General features: G+C 37.5%; 1 protein-coding gene across 1 annotated transcript; it reads right to left on the minus strand.

Moving 5' to 3' along the window:
- Nucleotides 1-313: 313 nt before the first annotated feature.
- On the minus strand, nucleotides 314-13,325 carry prkaa1 (protein kinase, AMP-activated, alpha 1 catalytic subunit). The gene is made up of 9 exons (XM_032570066.1): nucleotides 13,122-13,325; nucleotides 11,063-11,204; nucleotides 8,115-8,208; nucleotides 7,863-8,007; nucleotides 6,787-6,874; nucleotides 6,472-6,696; nucleotides 5,873-6,365; nucleotides 5,653-5,779; nucleotides 314-2,956 (listed from the first exon to the last, which is right to left on the minus strand). Exons 1-9 carry the CDS (start codon nucleotides 13,216-13,218, stop codon nucleotides 2,673-2,675), a joined length of 1,695 nt encoding a protein of 564 aa, XP_032425957.1. The 5' UTR covers nucleotides 13,219-13,325; the 3' UTR covers nucleotides 314-2,672.
- Between the last annotated feature and the right edge of the window lie 5,889 nt (nucleotides 13,326-19,214).

Below are 19,214 nucleotides of genomic sequence, written 5' to 3' on the forward strand. Positions count from 1 at the left end.
CAACAATCAGTACTTCTGAAAATGCTTCAAATTTAGATATTTTTACAATATCTTACGTATACATCTTTAATTTACAATTCATTGATTTAATATATTGTTCCTTTTATATTTTTTAGAGAAACTTTAAACTTTTTCCCACTGTAACATTTCTGAAAGATAATTTTAGAATAATTTATTCATATAAAAGTCTGAATACTACCTATAAAATTTAACGGAAAAGATCAAACCTTCTCTAGTCGCCATTATTTAAAGGATTAGTTCACAAAGAAACATTTATTCAAAATAGCTACATAAAATGAAAAACAAAAACACGTCCAAACAACAGTATGCAATTTATTAGCAGTTTATTAGCCAGTTGTGTATACAAATGATTCAACACTTTCCATTTAGATTTACACTGCTCAATCTGGTAGGGACTCCCTTCACACCAAAGAAAAATAGAGCAATATATTGAAGAGGTTCAACCAGACTGTACAAAACAGTCTTCTAGGACACTTTCCATAATCTCTCAAAGAGTTAATGTTTTTTGCACACATTCATCTTTCCTACAAAGCCCATCATGTAAGGCATGACAAGTTTTGATAATCTAGACTTTCAAGAAACCCTTTAAAAATAAGTACTATTTTAAACCATGTCCACAACACTATAAACTGTCTTTACCCTCTTTTTTTCAACCTGTGGTTTAAAAACTGAGACATCAAAGTCAAATATGAACTGAATATTTTTGGGTGGAAACCTTTCATACACTACGAGAGAACGTGATCACAATTATTGACACACTTTGCAATTTTAATCATGATCTGAACTTATTTCAGCGTTGTTTAAAGCTTAACACCAGTAATCTCAAGCCTCAGAAAGGGTGACTTTAAAAAAAACAAACAAAATCAAACTCGAGGTCAGACTTTTATTCGTTTTGTAAGAAAGTATTAAGTTTTTCAAAACCAGTTTAAATGTGTAAGACTAACAATATAAGCCGTGGACATCAATCTTTAAAAACTGCAAAAGGTGCCAATATTTCTGACCAGCACTGGAATCAAATTTCAAGCATAAAAACGGATGAACAGTACTAATAAGGATAAGGCAGCCAAACAATTACCACTCAAAACTTTTAAGACAGAACAGGAAATGGAATGAGATGTGTTCTATTTAAAGATATACCTGTGACTGTAAGTCTGCAAGTTTAATGTCCGGACAAACTTTATCAAATATACTGTAAATCTGTCACACGTTTACCATCTTACCAAAAATGTTTTGTCCTCAACAATTTACAGTACCAAATAAATTCAAGTTAAGTCTGGAATAAAATGTCAAATTTCAAAGGAATGTGAGAGCAATTAAAAACTAAAAATCTGAAGGAAAAAAAAACCAAACAATTTTATATGTATTCACCGATGAACTTTCCACATATCGGCTATAACTGCTACAATTTGTTGAAAATTAGGCCTTGATGTCTGTATACATGACTGATTGGCATTTATGAAATGAATGTAGGCCAAAGGCATTTCACTCAGTAATCATACTCATATCTTATACTTTATCCCAAACAAAGAAAAACATAAAAACTCAAAATCAATTTGTCCATCTAACACATGAACACTTAAAATGATATATTTCTAGATTTGTGTGTCATAACAAAACACCTCTTAAATTGGAAAAGCAAGCTAGTTATCTAGAAAGACAATCAAGTATCAGAACAATTGTGATTGAGGGCAACAAAACTGACAAAGACCTAAAAAGAGTAAAAAAAAAAAGAGAGAAAGGAATATACATTTATATATGTCTAATATCCAGCAATAGAATTTAATGCAAGAAAAAAAAAAATCAAATTCTGTTACAACCAAAACCTCCTCCACTTAATGCATTGATAAATATGTTCACGCCTTTATATATAAAAATGCAGGGGGACAAACAAGTTCAAAAAATTGTTTTTACAAAGAGGACAAGATCATGAACATTTAAGTATTTGACAAAAACAAGAAAACCCTACATAAATCTGATGAAGCATCCTGTTTTTTGTGCCTGACACATTGCAGACATCAAGGGTCACTGCACGTTTTGGGGTCCAACTGAATGTGATCGGCATGGAAAATAGTGCAGTGCCCCGATACATCTGCAACGCCTCTCTGATCCCTACCAAGAAAAAAAATAATAAAACTACAAGCAGCAGAAAATTAAAGAAAGTTGTGCAAAAGTGCTTCCTGCCTCCTATGACTGCCACTCAATTCTTAACCCCCCCCCAACCCGTGGCTTCCTCCTCTGCAGGCCAAAAAAAACAAGATTTTGTTCTCTGTACTGAAACGTGCGCCTTACAGGCTATAAGTACAGACCGTTCAGTGTAATCACTTCCGCATATAGTTGTATTTGGGATGTGGGCATCTGTTGTTAGGACTGATTTGGAAATTCAAAGACCCCCCCCCCACCACCTTCTTACCCTCCCCTCTGAAATGTTCTGTCCTAGTTAAGTAGCACGTGATTCCTCTTTCTTCAACTCCTACAGACCCAGTCAGCTCGGTATACCTCCCCCTACAGCTCAGGGAACGCCAACCTGCATCAGTGCCATGGAACAATCACTTCATCCTCAGCCTGGATAAAGTGAGCCATGAATCGGTTGCATGCTTATTGCTATAAAGACACTCAGAGAGAAAAAAGGCTAGCGATGATTGTTTTGCAAGCTATCGTGCAAGTAGTTTAATAAGATTTGCGCACATCTCAAAGAACTCGATGGTGTGGCTTCCCGGTCGGGGGGCGGGCGTGCTGTCCGCACCACCCGACGAGTCGACGGACGAGGTCAGAGAGGAACCTAGGGAGCCTTCGGCGGTCTTGGTGGGCTGCGCAGTGCTGGAGGTGGCCGAAACGTCTGCTCCCTCTGCGTCGCTCTTTACTGTGGCGCGGTGGTTGCCCACGGACCCAGAGCGGAGAGGGGTAGCAGTTCCAGATTTAGTCTCCAGCATATCATCTGAACGGCACAAGAAAGACTATGTTTAACAAGGAAAAACCAATAAAACCTACAAACACACACACACAAAAAACATTTAAACTATTCTTCTGAGAGATTAACAGCACTGACTTGCAAGGGTACAACAATGTCAGTAACTGGGAAATACTGATTAGAATTTATTACAGACATTCTTTCATAAAAAGTATAATGTGAGGTTTGTAAAATCTTCTTTTGTGAAAACAAAGAAATGGGGGGAATCTTTGGTTGAATCCCATAAGACACTCCCTGCCACTAGCAACCCCCTTCCTCCATCCCTTGGCATTTCATTCAGGAAGTGGTTCACATACATTACTGAGAAATGAAGCATTCCTCCAAACAGCATGATCAGTTCTCACCCATCTCTATTACATAAATATATATAATCTAACATGCCCATATGTGTTGTGTAACAGTCCTGCAGCAAATATTTTTTGTTTTGCTGGGACAAAAACATGACTTTAATTAAACCCAGCTGACAAAGTACATGGATTTTTATCAATGTTATACCAATACACCAACACAAACATATAGTATGTCTTATATTGTCTTAAAATAACAGACTTTAATGGGAATACTAATCTTGAAATATGCTTGGAGTACACTGATGTGTGGTCTGACGGCAAACATACCGAAGTATTTAAATCTTTATAAACTTAGTATTATCATGTTTCACTGGGTTTTCATTAGGTTTTAGGATATTTTCTGTGTCTATATCTTAATAGAAATTAGTTTCTTTTTTGCTTATTAAGAAAAAAAATGGCATTCAGGCTTAGTTTTCCAGAAAAACATTGTTAAAATTTTGTTCTAGTGGATCTTGTGAGCTGGATTTATAGGTGTCACTAATAACCAGCATTTGCATTCAGTTTAGACCCTACATCTTTTGCAATAACCAACAATTAACATTTTTAAGCTGCAAGAGCAAGATTCGTCAGTCTTGTACAAGAGGCCAGCTTTTATTATCCCCTAGTGGTTTTCTAGCATCCTTTGATGGCAATCAAAGGGAATAAATCTCACAAGAGGTTTCCTTGTAAAAATCCAAACAATACCGACCACATATAACTTTATAAAATTTACCCTTTGCTTTCGAAACATTAAGCTTTCACAACATATTTGTTTTGGCACGATCTACAATTGAACATTGCTAACAAATCAGGTCAGCTAGGGTCAAATTTTAGACTCGTCCCCTTTAAACAGCACGACTGTGTCACATCAAACTGCCCACAAAAAACACTCCTAACATTTCGTTTGAAGTTATTGCCAAGTCCGTACAGACAACCAAAAGCCCTCATTTTCAGTCAATCATTAATGAAGTCTATACTAGAGCAGGACACTGCAGGACACGAGTCAGATAAACAACCCAAATATATACGGATCAGGTTTCGCCAAGATATCTAGGTCAACATAAATATGCCATTTATGTGCTATGTTTTTATCAACAAAAAGCAGAGTAAATTAGCTCAATAGAAAACAAACAATTAAAGTACAGAAAAACACAGGGATGAGTACTTTTAAAGGAAGGACAACCTCGTACCAGATCTTAAGAAAACCATTTTCTGCAAAGGTTAATGAGTAAGGAAATGCTTTAACATGGGTGTTGAGTCAAAAATACAAAGTTTCTTTCAGTTCTCTTAGTTGAGGTAAACTTTTTTGCAAAAATTTTCAAAATTGCAAATAATTTTTTTCTAATGACTGAATTAAACATCAGTCATTAGTTGCATTAATTACGGTAAACAAAAAGTGAATGGTGCACTTTACATGGTAAAAGAGTTCAGTTTTACAAACATGCATGTGTTCACTATCATTCAGCTACAGATAAAAACACCCCGACTGCTATGAATAGGACTGTAGTGATACACTAATCTCATAATATGATATATATCATGATATCCAGCAAACAATACGGTTCGATACGATTATGATTTTCTGAAGGACAGAATGATTTGGTAACATTTTGTAGCTGTTCCATAGACTTGAATTAATTGAACTGATGGTGAAATACTGGTCTAATAAATGTTGTTTTTGTTATATATTTGTTATACATTTGCTTTGTTTAAATGTTAATTGTGTGGTTTTGTATATTTGGTTATGCAGAAAAGAAACCTTTTTTTGTCTTATTCACTTAGATTATGTAATGTACTTTATCTATTTCATTTCATTATTTAATTAATTGTAACTGGTTGTTTCATTACATGTTATTTTTAATTTTAATGTACTGTACATGTGCAACTGGGTAAAAAAATGTCATGTGTGATAGCTGTCATTTATTTCATGTGGATTTGACATAAAACTCAAAGTAAGATTTAATGTTTTGATGCTGGCGGATTAAAAATCGATACCCTTTCTGAGGAAAAAAAACATTGATAAATATTGTAGAATTTATAAAATTACACAGCCCTAGTTATGAACCAATATTAGCTTGATATTCGCAAATATTCCTGGCTAACAAATGAAACGCACCCATTTGCTGTAGAGCACATCTGTGTTCCCCTGTCTGACTGGTGATCAGTGGCCAACTGATACCTCTAATGAAACTAGACTGTTTGTCAGACTCAAGTCTTTAGAGTGTAAATTTACACCAAATTTCAAAGCTCTTTTTAAGCCACGTTGCTGCGACTTGAGCCAACATATCTGACCTAATACCGTCCTAATATGCAGAACTGAGTGGAAGAACTTACCATCTATGCTACGAAAGTCAAGGAGGTAGGTTCTGCTGTCCACCTGGTAGAGTTGAAGGCTCATCTTGGTTTGCATTCCTGTGATAGGATTCTTCCTCCTCACACGCAGATAATATGGATTAACAACCTAGAAAGAACAAGAAATTAAATTCTGTAAACACACATTAAGGCAAATTAATCGGTTTTAAAAACTGCTAACATTGGATGTTTTTCCCCTAACCTTCCACTCATAATCCAGCTGTTTCATTGCACGGCACACTTCGGTCATAATGTCGTTGGGTCTGCTCTGACTGCGGATCCCCAGGTGCCACTTGGCTCTTCGTACGCCCTGGTGCTTGGACTTCTGGGGGTTCAGTTCGTCCAGTGTGTGGCGAGACCTCGGAGGAGGCTCCGCCACGAAGATGGGTAAACGCTCGGGGTGGGGCTTGATGATTCCAGCCACGTCGTCCAGAAAATTGTCTGGCGGGCTTGAGGCCAGGTAGAAATCCTTGGCCTCGCTCATGATGCGCCGATTGTCGATGATTAGGTGGTATGCCACTGCTAACGGGTCCTGGTGGTTGCGACTGTAAATGCAGGAGAGAACCTCCTCCTCTGTGCACTCGAACTTCTCACACACTTCTTTCAAGGCCTCGTCATCAATCATGTTGTTGCTGTAGGAAGGGTCCTCAGGAAACAAGTACTTTGGCAGATCTTGCTTGAACCAATCGTCCTCACTACAGTGGTGAAATAAACAGATCAAGGGGTGAAACGCGCTAAAGAAGTCGTCTTTATAATCCAAAACAGAATAAAGACAATAATGACATTGTATTTTTGGCTTACCGGATCTCTTTAATAGTTGCCCTTTTCATTGGATCCACTTGCAGCATGTGTTTAAGGAGGCTTACTACTGAGGGGTTCAGATACTGTGGCGTGAAAAAGATCCCATCGCAAATCTTTTTAAAGAGCGTTGGCACGTGGTCGTCATCGAAGGGGAGTGTCCCACACAATAACGCATACAGAATGACACCACTACTCCATATATCCACCTCGGGACCGGCGTATAACCTGAGGACAGGTGTAAAAAATATATATGTAAGACTCTATGCAAAGTTTGACTTTCAGGGCTAATTTTCCACTTGAGAACTGGTTCATTACCTTCCTGAGATGACCTCTGGAGCAGCATAGTTTGGAGAACCACAACTTGTTCTCAGGAACTCTCCGTCTGACATCATGTTTGAAAGACCTGCACAGAATTTTGAATTGTTAATGCATTAAAATGTTTGGTGTCATGTTAGAATCACAAACTTCAATTGGAGATAGATCAATGCATTATTTTTTACAAATAAAAAAAAAAAGAAAAGTACAACAAGTCCCCCTCTCTACATTTCTTCCAGCAGGCTCAGGGGAGCTGACCAGAGTTTGTGGGAAAATAAAGTTAGGAGTTATAATGTGAAACATTTCAAAGGAATTTCAAAGGCACATCTGCAGTTAATTTTGCAATAATCAATATTTACTCAAGGATTTACAAGCTATTCCTCATATAGCTCAGAATAATAATTAAAAAAACCAGTATCCTTCAATTTTCACCTTTTTGTGTCACTTGTTCTTCTTCATGGCGTTATGAACATAAAAGACAGTAATGCTATGGCTCTGTTTGCCAAACAAACAGCAGTAGTAAAGTTCCCAGAGTTTATTTGACCTCATCATTACAACTCATGCTTAGGCTCCCTATAAGGAGAGAAAATCTCCTATTGTTGGCAGCAAGAGTAAATCTGAGTCATAGATAAAACAAATGCAATAACAAAGTAAAGCCGGCGTAAGTTGAAGGTCGAGCTTCAACACTATCTAACTATCCATCTAGCCTTGGGAGTATTTTCCAGTGACAAAGAGGAATTCACCTTCCTCTAATACATATTCAGAACTTTTTCAAGTCTAACTTCACATTTACCCTCACTGTGCACTGATGTTATCTTTTCTAGGATCAGGCAACATATTAGCCAATTTTCTGGTAAACAAGCCAGTGCTGCTAGTAACTGGAAAGCCTGCCTGTGCCTTCTATTTCAGCATTCATGACTGTTCCTATACTAACACATATCAAACAATGCCTGCTCTTAAAAACATCACACCACAAAATGCTTGCAGAGTAACCTGAAACCTCACTGGCTATCCTTTTACAATAACGACAATGGCGCCTCTTATCCAGCCTGCCAGGTGAAGTGTAGAGTACATACCGAAATCTGCGATCTTTGCATTCATGTGCGCGTCGAGCAGCACGTTCTCAGGTTTGAGGTCTCTGTGCACCACCATGTGCCTGTGGCAGTAATCTACCGCTGATATGATCTGCTGGAACAGTCGCCGACTCTCCTTCTCTTCCAACTAATAGATCAGAAATTACCCGTTAGCGTTCACACAGACCAATCAAAGTAAAATACGACCCATTGATCTACAACTCTCAGATCATCTTCTGTACTGTCATGTCTTACCTTTCCATTTTTGCAGATGTAATCGAAGAGCTCTCCACCTGAGACATACTCCATGACCATGAAGATATCTGTAGGGGTGCTAATAACTTGATACCTGCAACAACAGTAACGAAAAGATTAAAATCACATGAGTTATTAACAGCTGAGGAGCAGAACTGACTCAAAACAGCTCAGATGGCAGGAACCTAATTTCATATCGTGCCAAAGAAGAATCAGCCAGACATGAATATTTGACTTGACACGTCAAAATATGATTACAACTGAGTTTGAGCAATGAAATGTTTGAGAAATTTTAAAAGGAAAGCATTTAAATCTAATCTATTATGTTTAATATGTTTTAAGCGCAACTTCTGTACTTTAAACTTTTTTTGTTTAAAGTAAAAAAAAACCTTATAAGCCTTATAAGATCAAGCTTTATAAGGTTGTACACGATTAAGTGAGAACCAGCACCTGGTTTGTGACCGGTTTGCAAACACACCCACACACACAGTTTTGTTGTAATGATCTATGACCCCATCTAAACTATGGTACTGTCACCTTTAGTTCCCAGTGCTCATTTCTAAGTAAAAGCTGTGCTGAATTCCCAGAATATGCTCTGAACTTAGACATATGCTGTATCGTATAAACATCAGTTAAAACCAAAAGGCTTTAATAGCAAGAGCAACAAAATTTTTAACGACTTTAATGTGGAACTTACACTGCAAGCAAAAACAAACAAAAATGTTAAAAAAAAAAAAATCAGCATAAACAAATGTCCTTTCTACACCAACTGATATGACATATGATACCAATTATTGAAGCATGTGTCATTTGATATTCCCTCCTAACACGGGTTTCTGCAGTTGTCTGGATACATACAGATACAAACCTATCTAAACTTATTCTTAGCTCTAAAGCAGTTTGCTGAATGCCGAAATAATGTTTGTATTCTTCTTCTCTGTTTTGATATGACTCATTGATAATTTGCCATGCAACACATTTCAGTTCAGTTCCAGTTAATTATGTGGAATTATTTACAGAAGGTATTTTCCCTGCTTCACAAAAGTGGTACTTTGTTCTAAATGCTGCAAAAATGAACGAGACTTAAACGTGTCTTGGAAAGCAGGGGATATCTGATCATCTTGGATGGCTAAGAACAAGAAAATAGGCAGTGATTTTTAACAAGTGGCCTTGGAAATTGCATATCTAGCTAGAGTTGTGGGTAGCAAATAAAAAATCATAAATAGTTGACAACAGAACAACAGAAATCAAGCGCTTTGCTTGGTCAACACTCCTGATCTGATTTGAAAACGTTTTGATTAGAATCATGAGCCTAAGCCTTGTACTTTGTCTATATGTTTTTGTAATCCTAACTTTTTCAAAATCTGTGATCTGAATTTTGTTCTGTTTCTTAGTGGCTGAATGCTGGTGGAGTTTCTACATTTAAACACTAAGAGTCTCTTTAAATAGAAGGTAACTGGGAACAAGGGAAGAAATGTATTTGCCTCCCATTTATATTCCGTATACATAAAACATGATTTGAAAGAAATTTTACTTTGCAGTTTAATAACTTGAACATTAGATGTATAATGATGACTTGTGTGTTACTCATCAAAACCCCCTTATCAAATCACACAACTTTTCTCCACATCCCTCTGAAAACAATGCGTCAGCTTTACCCTCCTGACTCTGTTCATGAACCTGCTAGTCTTAACTTCACAGGAAGGCAATTCAAAACATCTCCTGTCTTATGTGGGCAGTGAATACAACCATTGAAATAAAAAAAATAAATAGAAATTTAAAGAGTGAGGGGAAAATTAATAAAAAAAGAAACATTCAATTGTTCCTCTGGAAGCCCATTTCCACCTTGAAAGAAAAAACAAAAGCCCAACAGGAAGTTTGCATGTCATCATTATGAAAATGAAAGTCATAATTTTGTGTTTTAAAGTCATAGTTACAATTTTTCTTCTGGTAATTATAAATTCAAAACATGTAATATTGAGATTTACTCTTGCAATTATGTCTTCAAAACTCGTGATTAGGATATCTTCTTGTGTTTTTATTTTTTCCCTTTATGGCGGAAATGGGCTTCCATACATATGTCATAGTACTATTGTGTTGCACTGCTGCATTTGCTCTAAGACTAAACAGGCCACACCACAGAGTTTGTTCCATTTGCTTCCGCCCTCTGGAAAAGATGACATCTCTCTCTCTCGCTCTAAGATCCCACACACAAAGTTTACATTCTTGTGCATGCATGACATGGAGCTGATATTCAAGACATTTGCCGCACCTTGTGCTCTATTTACTAACCCTCTAACTGTACCCTACAGACAATTACCCATCGGGCAGGAAGTACTGCAGTAATTTCCTTCATTGTACTTAGATCAGTGCTCCTTTCAGTAACAGAGTATCCCTGCTGTATGTAGCAGTATGTTGCTGAATAAAATAGATTTTGGATAGTCTATTCCAAAAGGTTCATAAGGCTCACTCCCTTATGAAACCGCAGGACATTTTGCAACACGAGTGTGTCACTCAGCTCCGACAGTAACTGTAATATGACTCATTGAAAATATCTGTCATCTTTCCACATTAGCAGGTACAAATGTTATCAGGAACTTCACAAGTCATTTCAAGCACGGCAAGGCAAGCAACGTGGTTACTGCCTCAAAAGCTGCTCTTTGGCGAGTAATTATTTCAGGACAAAGAGGTCACACGGCCCAGTAAGGCTGGGGTCGTTGATAATGCACTTTTTGCTCATTAAAATGCACAACAAGAAGGGGGAGGGGAAAGCACAACGCAGACAGAGCGGGCTGATGGAAAGGGACACGGGGTCAGATGATATCACCCTGACGGATGCATCCTGGAACACACCATTTCTAAAGTCTGGAAATAGTTCAGTGGGTGGCATTAATGTGGCGGCGGGGGGGATTACATGGCGGTGAGCGAGTGTGTAATCTAGGACTTACAGTTTAATTATGTGAGGGTGCCTGAAAAGCTTGAGGTTCTGGATCTCCCGGCGGATTTTTCCCACCACGTCCAAGCTGCGGATCTTCTGTCTGTTCAAGATTTTCACAGCCACTTGGTGCTTGGTCAGCTCATGTTGGCCCACTGAACAACGAACAAATAACAGAGGGAGAAGAATTGAAATCAGAAAGCAAAAGCACAAAAATATCTGTTCATAGACTGAATAGTCAAAAAATGTTTGCAAGAACGGCAATAATTGGCATATCTTTCATAACATAAGAAGAAAATAATTTCTGAACATTTAATAGTTACAATAGTTGTGTTTAAATTTGTGCAACTTGTTTTATTTAAATGCAGCAGACAGAGATCAATAATTGTTTATTTGGACTCATCCTTGCAGTCCACATGAGGAATCAAAGTTCAAAGTTTACAGCCCAACTTCTAGCTTCTGTGCTGCTCCTCAAAGTCGTTTTTTTTTCTTGACCTCAACTCTTTATGGCTGAGGTTTGTTGTGATATTTTGCTTGAATCAGATTTACTGCTACAAACACACGCACACATTTTATTGCACTGTGATCTGCAACACATTACAAATGTCAAAGTAGAAAGTATAAACTTAGATACGCAAATATCTCAATGGAGAATTTCATGCAAAAATGTTCTTGCTTAGTCAGTTGCTGCTAGAGGATTATTCCAATAGGACAGCAAACAAAAAAATTACATTACAATAACTGATCAAATAGTGGAACAACAGAGCAGTTTGCTATGTTAGTCGATGCTCAAAGTTTCACTTTATTAGATGTGATGGCAAAATATTTAGAGATACAAAGAGGAAATGCCAGGTCAACTTTGCCAGTCGTGATAAGACACTGAGGAGTTGGAAACTTAAAAATCCCTTTTTTCTCAATCAGTGAATACCACAGCACTTTAATTTCTACTGAAGTGAACTGATCAAGAGCTGATTTCAGAAGTTGTAAGAAAAGGCTGAAAGTATTGCAGCAAAGTTGCTTGGTTTTTGGTCCTTTTGAGCTTTTGCTCTCAGCCCGTCATAAAACATGACATGACGGATCTGGAAATGTTGGCAGACTATTTATAACTCTTTTTGTAACATTGTATAAACAAAGCAGCCGTCCTGAAACCATTTTACAGCAACTACCACCTAAGTAAACAGGCCATTTCACACAAACCTTGATCACAAAATCCAATAGGCCTGCCACATATTTGGAATCAAACAGACGCAGTAATAAAATATTTATTTGTACTCCGGACAGCAATTCTATAACACTCTGTGCAACTCTGTAAGTGAACATCCTTCTTTACTGCTTAAATCTGGATACCCTTCGCTCAGGGCAGCAGCTCCAATGCACTAACACCGTGTTTTCCTTTCATCAGCTACAGGAATTGGGGTACCAGGGAGATGAGTCACTGAAAATTAACTGACTATAAACAGACCGGCTGTTTGTTGGAAAAGGGTGATAGGTCCAGGTTTATAATGTGTGTCGGAGGGGGGGAGCACAAATTACAGCTAACAAATCCCACCTCTGTCCAAACTGAGTAGGTAACCTCTGTTAATGACCTTAGCTACTACTTGGGTAGTCCTCTGAAAACACTGGGGCGAACATTTAACTGGTTTTGACCCACTCCCTCTCCAAACACACCTGGAAGAGTTAACATTTCCTCACCCGTAAAGGTCACAAGAGTAATTTTAATGTTTGGAAACAGAAAGAGGGGGACGAATCAATAGCAGTCAGGAAGATTTACTTCAGTCCCAACAGCGACTTGTGGATCACTGGGTTAGCTAACAGCGCTATTAACGCTAACTAATACTTTTGTGTCAGAAATAATTGAGAAGTCTTGCTAGCTCTGTTGAATCATTCAGCTGCTTTACCCTAATATGTGGCGTTTCTCACACAGTAGGTAAAGCTAGACCATGACAACATATGAGCTACATTTCCGATTTGGCGACAGTTTAGCTCGCTAGCAGGCTAAGTTAGCGGATAAGCTAAAAGCCTCCATCTTTCAGTCGCCAGGACGCACAGACGGCAACACATACGAGACATACCTTTAACCTTCCCAAAAGTCCCGACTCCGAGCGTATCACCGAGAATGTAATGTCCGATTTTAACTCTTCCCTCGTGTTTCTGTTTCTCCGTCGCCATCTTCCCGCAGTGGCCTTTCTGCGGGGTTAGCTTGCTGCAGCCAGACACGGACCGAACTCTGTGTGCGTCTCTCGAGCGGCTCCGAATCCGCTCCGCGACGCACGGAGGAAAGAGATCCACCCCGGCGCGCGCATGATTCGTCAAAGCCCGTAGGCGTGGCACGGTGTTGCCTTCACTGCATGCAGAAAACTCCGAAATTTCAGTTACACATTCGAACCTGAAAAATCCCTTTATCAAGTCTCGGATAAATAAATAAATAAATAAATAAATAAATAAATAAATAAATAAATAAATAAATAAATAAATAAATAAATAAATAAATAAATAAATCACAGTTGTGATTCTTATCTTGAAACTTTTTGGTCAAGTTTTCAAGATAGAAAACTTGACCAAAAAGTGTGCCTACTTCTGACACACGTTTTGTGACCAAATAGCCCGGTTTTTGGCTCATCTGATAATAAAACGCTTCTGCCAGTGATGGTATGTATAACTTCTTAACATCGCTATAGTATACAGCTTTAAAAGACAAGGAACAAAGAAATATAAACAACTATTAAAATATTTATAAGTTAAACTTTGTCTAAAACTAGTTTTAAAAGAGTAGAAAGTAAAACTTCATACATCAATGCTCATAAAAACTCCATGAAAATGACCAAGGTCATGCAACACAGCATCAGAAATTTAACTTGCAAAATCAAGATAGGTTAAACCAGTTGTCTCCCAAATACACACCTGAAGCATTCAAATAAGAAACATGTATCCTGTATCTGACCTGTACTTATCTAAGCAAGTTATCCATTTCTGTTTTTCAACTCACACTGTCTGTCTGTTGATCTGAAAACAAATTTAGCTCAGACATACAGTACAGACCAAAAGTTTGGGCGCACCTTCTAATTCAATGGGCTTTCTTTATTTTCATGACTATTTATAAGGCAAGAAATCCCACTTATTAACCTGACAGGGCACCTATGAAGTGAAAACCATTTCAGGTGACTACCTCTTGAAGCTCATCAAGAAAATGCAGAGTGTGTGCAAAGCAGTAATCACAGCAAAAGGTTGCTACTTTGAAGAAACTAGAATATAAGGGGTATTTTCAGTTGTTTTACACTTTTTTGTTTAGTGCATATTTCCACATGTGTTATTCATAGTTTTGATGCCTTCAGTGTGAATCTACAATGTCAATAGTCATGAAAATAAAGGAAACTCATTGGATTAAAAGGTGTGTCCAAACTTTTGGTCTGTACTGTACATCAAATGGACATATTTAGGAAGCAAACATTTTGTTTGTCCCAAAACAAAAAAAAAAATCCTTGTGTACATTGGTAGTATGCAGGCGCTTAGTCAGCTCTTATAATAATGGAGCAGGCAAACTCTGCTGGCACATAAATGTTGATCTACAATTCATTCTGTGCAAACTCTATTCCTGTGTCACAAAAGACAGACAAACATTTGAGAAATGAACCACATGCAGCCATTAAATTAGTAATCATATTTTATTAGTTGGTTGTGTTTTCTCTAATCTAATTTTGAACCCAAAACATTACATGTCAATATTGCTTACTGAGACAACTGCCATTAATTAAAATAAGGAGATGTAGACAAACATTTATAAAGAATCGAGAGCCGAAAGAAAGCTAAGACCAGCGTAAGCCAGGACATTTTTCCAACATTCCAGAAACGCTCCTCAAATAGAAATCTAGAAGCAGGCTTATTCTCTTCAAAAGTTTATGACAAAACCCAGTTTTGCTCACACAGCAGTTTTGCTCCTGGAATTATGTCCCCGCCAGTGCAGAGCTTGTTGAACGGCAGTAGCATGAGTGCACCTGCACATATACTTTGGATGTCGGCCTTGTGACTCGAAGAGCAGCAAATAGACATTCTGTTGAAAGTTATTTTCTCTTTTGAAGCCTCCTTCAAACTGTTTTGAACGTCGAGAAAAATTTTTTTTTTTTTTCAAGAAAAGTGAGCTATGGCTTCGGAGAAACACCCTGATCTGATTTCCAGGATGAGGATTGTCCCCAGGCAAAAGTGCCACTTAAGTAGCTCAGCCATTATTAGGCTGAGATTTTGAATGTTTTGCCAGGAAATTTTCCACATCACAACCGCTTTAAAAAACTGTGGTCACTTTAAATACAAGGCGAGAAATCTGCAGCTTACGGTCATGCCACTCTAAACACGCCCGATCTCGTATGAACTCGGAAGCAAAGCAGAGCAAACTTGGATGGAAGATCACCTGGGAGGGAATACCAGGTGCTGTAAGCATTTTTTCCAGCAGAGGGCGCTGACGCATTATTTTCCCTTTCACCAAATTAGGATTTTGACCTTTTAATCACCATCAATGGGCACAGCTACTACTTTCAAATGGATTGCCTTGAATTTCTTCATTGGCCTTTTTTTGTGTGTGGCCACTCACAACATTTTGGGGTAGGTTAGTCACAATTTTTAACCAGCCTCATCTCTGCCTGCTCCTGTACTTATACCCTACAAGTGTTCTCCATATACACTTGGGAACACTTGTATTTGTTGAATACACCCCAAGAAAAAATGTTCTACCCAGCATATATGCAAGAACCAGCTACAAGAACAGAGTGATGTAATTTTGTTCTTGTGGTCCTGGAAGAGAAAACAACATTTGATACACAATTATCCACATGTATCCCCTTATAGACCTGAAGGTACTGGGGAAGAAGCACAATGATAATTTTGTCAATTCTGATCACATTAAAGTTTTTATGCAATTTACTCTAAGTTCAATATCTTTATATTGAAAGTACATATCCTCTCACTATAATAGAAATAAGTCAAAGTATCAAATCAATTCAATCATATAGTCAAATTTGATTACCTTTCAAACAGATTTTGAAAGGTAATCAAAGGAAGCAAATTTAGTCCATAACGTCAACCAATTAAAAGCTGCCTAAGAGAAATCTAGGTAATTGCATCAAATCTTTGTACATTAAAAGAGAGGCCTCAGTGTGTTTTTTACAGGGTAAAAAAATTAAGTTACAGACAGGAATAGCTCAGCTAGGCTGAACTTTTGCTGTGTAGAGCTAAACAAAGAAATGCAAGGCTAGGGTTAACTCTAACCCATCCAATATGCCCGCAAGAGATCAAAGCTGTAATCACATCTGTTTAGGTTGTGAATTTTTTGAGCCTCCTCAACTTTCTATCATTAATTATAACTATCAACTATAACTTAGAGTTATGTAAGGGCCTAGAACTGAAGCTTATTTCAGTACCAACATTGCAATTTAAAATCCTTTCACACCACTGTCCATTTTTCTGACGTTACTGTGTGAGTTTCTGGACATATTTTGATTTTTAGAGATGAAAGCCATTTTGTTTTTTCATTAAAATGTGGTATATCAATCCTATAAACAGTTAGATGTGCCACCATTAAGAGATCCCATTATTCCAATTCAGACCCAGCTCATCTCATTTCACGTTTTCTATGACCTCTGATTGCACCTGGTTTCTTTCTGTAAGCAATTTGCAATAAATTATGCTTATTGTACACATTGTTACCAATAATGCTTGTCCTCAATGCTTTCTTTATGGTTTCATTGCCAGAATGTATCATATGCAACACATTTATTTAAAGGTGGCCTTCTTTGAACCAACTATGATCACTGCTAAAGTCGAACAGAAAAAAACAAAATTATATAAGAGGGCACAGGTACTCTTTTCATTGTATGTGGGATGTGAGAAGTGCAGCAGTGATTTGCTACTAGATTGACTAAACGTCGCTGAAGAAGTCCTGTGATAAAGGAAGTAGCTTGGTTCTTTAGAGCTACGGAGGCAGCCAGCCAAGCTTTAAATTGAAATTGAAGGTGAACCGGGAGCCAATGCAGGCAGACGGCACTGGAATTATGAGCTCTTTTCTGTACTGCTCAGCATCCTCGCAGTCACATTTTAAACCACCTGCAGGTGAGTTACTGGAGAATGAGCGAGGCCTTAAATGCGTAATAATTTAAAACGTAATAAACCAGAATGCAACGAAAGCGTGATTTATGAGAGAAATCATCAACTTCTGGAGGTCATGACCTGACAACAAACCACCAAACAGCTGAGCATTAGGGGGGTTCAGGGCCTTGTAAATGTATTCATACCTCTTTTCACATGTCTTGCAGGGACGGTGTTATCAGAATGCTGTTCTGTGTTCGCTTTAATGTAGACCACAAAAATTGAATCATGGCCCCATCTGACCAAAACACTTTCATCCACATCTTACTGTCCCTCAAAACTTCAAACTTCTAATAGCTCTTAGTTCAAAATGTATTCCTTTGTGGCACACTTGGATAAGGGGCAGACATGTCACTTATTCCTCTGTCTCCATGATGCTATTTATTCACTAATCTACACTAAGAAATCTCTGAGACTCTCACAGAACATACTGGGATTAAATTACACTGGCGTTAACTAAATGATTCCTAAATGCAACTAGTTGGACTGGACATGTTTAGGATTATCAGAGTAAAAGGACTCAAAATCCAGGTGCACACCACATTTCAGATATTGTTTATAAAAAGAAATACTGGCAGATTCAGTTGTAAAGTAATCAATTGATTTAGAAAATTTTTTGGACTGGCCCATTAAGAGTCTCAAGATAAAGATTAGGGTAACAGCAAGAAGCTCTGCCAAATTCAAAGATAATAAGCGGTCAAAATATCAATAGAAACATGAACAAAGATAGATAGGAATCATAAATGCCAGGACACATTTTTGCATTAATTATGCAGAAGAATAAACACAACTTTCAATATGCCATTTTAAAAATAAAAAGAAACAAGTTCATTAAAAACACAACTGCTTCATTATCTTTGGACCATTATTCACCTCCTTTATCAGGCATGATTTTCAGTGTACATCTGCTAGGGCTATCAGTAATCTAGAGTTAATAGTAACAGTCCAGCACCAGTTTGTGTTGGTCAGTGATGCAAAATTCCAATAACAATGCATTGATAGAGGTGTTAAAGTTTAAGGTGTGAATAATTTTGCAAAGCACAGTTTTTCTGTTATCACGCATTATCCACACAACATCGATGCTTTTGCTTGGAGTGTCCAGCAGATGGCAATGTCCATGCATGGCTTTTAAAAACAGGCAAAGGTGTCATGGGCCTTCCTTGAGCATAATGTTTGTACACATAAATAATTTTAAGATATCAATCTAGTTTTAATTCTTAACAAGGGCTGATATTATGCATGGATGGTGATATTTTGGAAATAGCTCATGATTAATCAAGCTCATGATAAAAAAATGAAATAAATCTTGTTTAAAAAGTTGAAAACAAAGAGCAAGATACTAAGATTACGGAAAAAAAGAAGAGCTTAAAAGTAGAAATTAGCTAATAATGGTCAAAGCATGTAAAATAGTAATTCTATAAAACTTATTGGATAAATTTGAGTCCAAAATTCACCTTAAGGTAATTGCTATTTACAGGATTGCTTTTTTTCCCTACCCTTTCTCACAGTGTCTTAGTATTTTCTCGTCCACAGTGACTCTATAAGCCTCTGACAGTTTATTACACGCTATAGTGGTTATCATTTTAATTACAGAGGTGCTTAATATAATCCTAGTAGGCCCGCCTGTTAGCAGGCTTGTTAGAGTCCTGCTTATTATCCTCCATGCTGTTCCACACCCCAGCAACTGTTCTCCCAAATGAGAGGCAGCATAAACGGCCCTTACATACCATCCAGAATATAAAGAAGACTGAAACCAATTTAAAGGACTATTTGCAGCTGGTGACGTTCACGCGAAGACATTTATTGCTTAATCACTCACACACAATGCAGAAAAATTGCGTAAAATAAAACTAAATTTAAAGCATACCATTGAATCAGGTTAGAGGGAACCAGTATTAAGACATTTTGCTGTAAAATAAATAAAATATGCAATGTGCAGCTTGACATTTTGCTGAAATCGCTTTAGTTTTACACTTACTGTTACAAAAATGCATAAAAGTAAACACCGTTATCACGAAATAAATATAGGTAGT

Source organism: Xiphophorus hellerii, chromosome 8 (assembly GCF_003331165.1).
Source record: "Xiphophorus hellerii strain 12219 chromosome 8, Xiphophorus_hellerii-4.1, whole genome shotgun sequence".
In the NCBI taxonomy this organism is placed as follows: domain Eukaryota; kingdom Metazoa; phylum Chordata; class Actinopteri; order Cyprinodontiformes; family Poeciliidae; genus Xiphophorus; species Xiphophorus hellerii.

Coding starts and splice junctions, on each gene's coding strand:
- prkaa1 (XM_032570066.1), bottom strand. CDS start 13,218: ATGGCGACGGAGAAACAGAAACACGAGGGAAGAGTTAAAATCGGACAT. Junction 8,209..11,062: donor CACCCTCACATAATTAAACT/GTAAGTCCTAGA, acceptor CTGTTGTTGCAG/GTATCAAGTTATTAGCACCC. Junction 6,697..6,786: donor CCAGAGGTCATCTCAGGAAG/GTAATGAACCAG, acceptor ACCTGTCCTCAG/GTTATACGCCGGTCCCGAGG.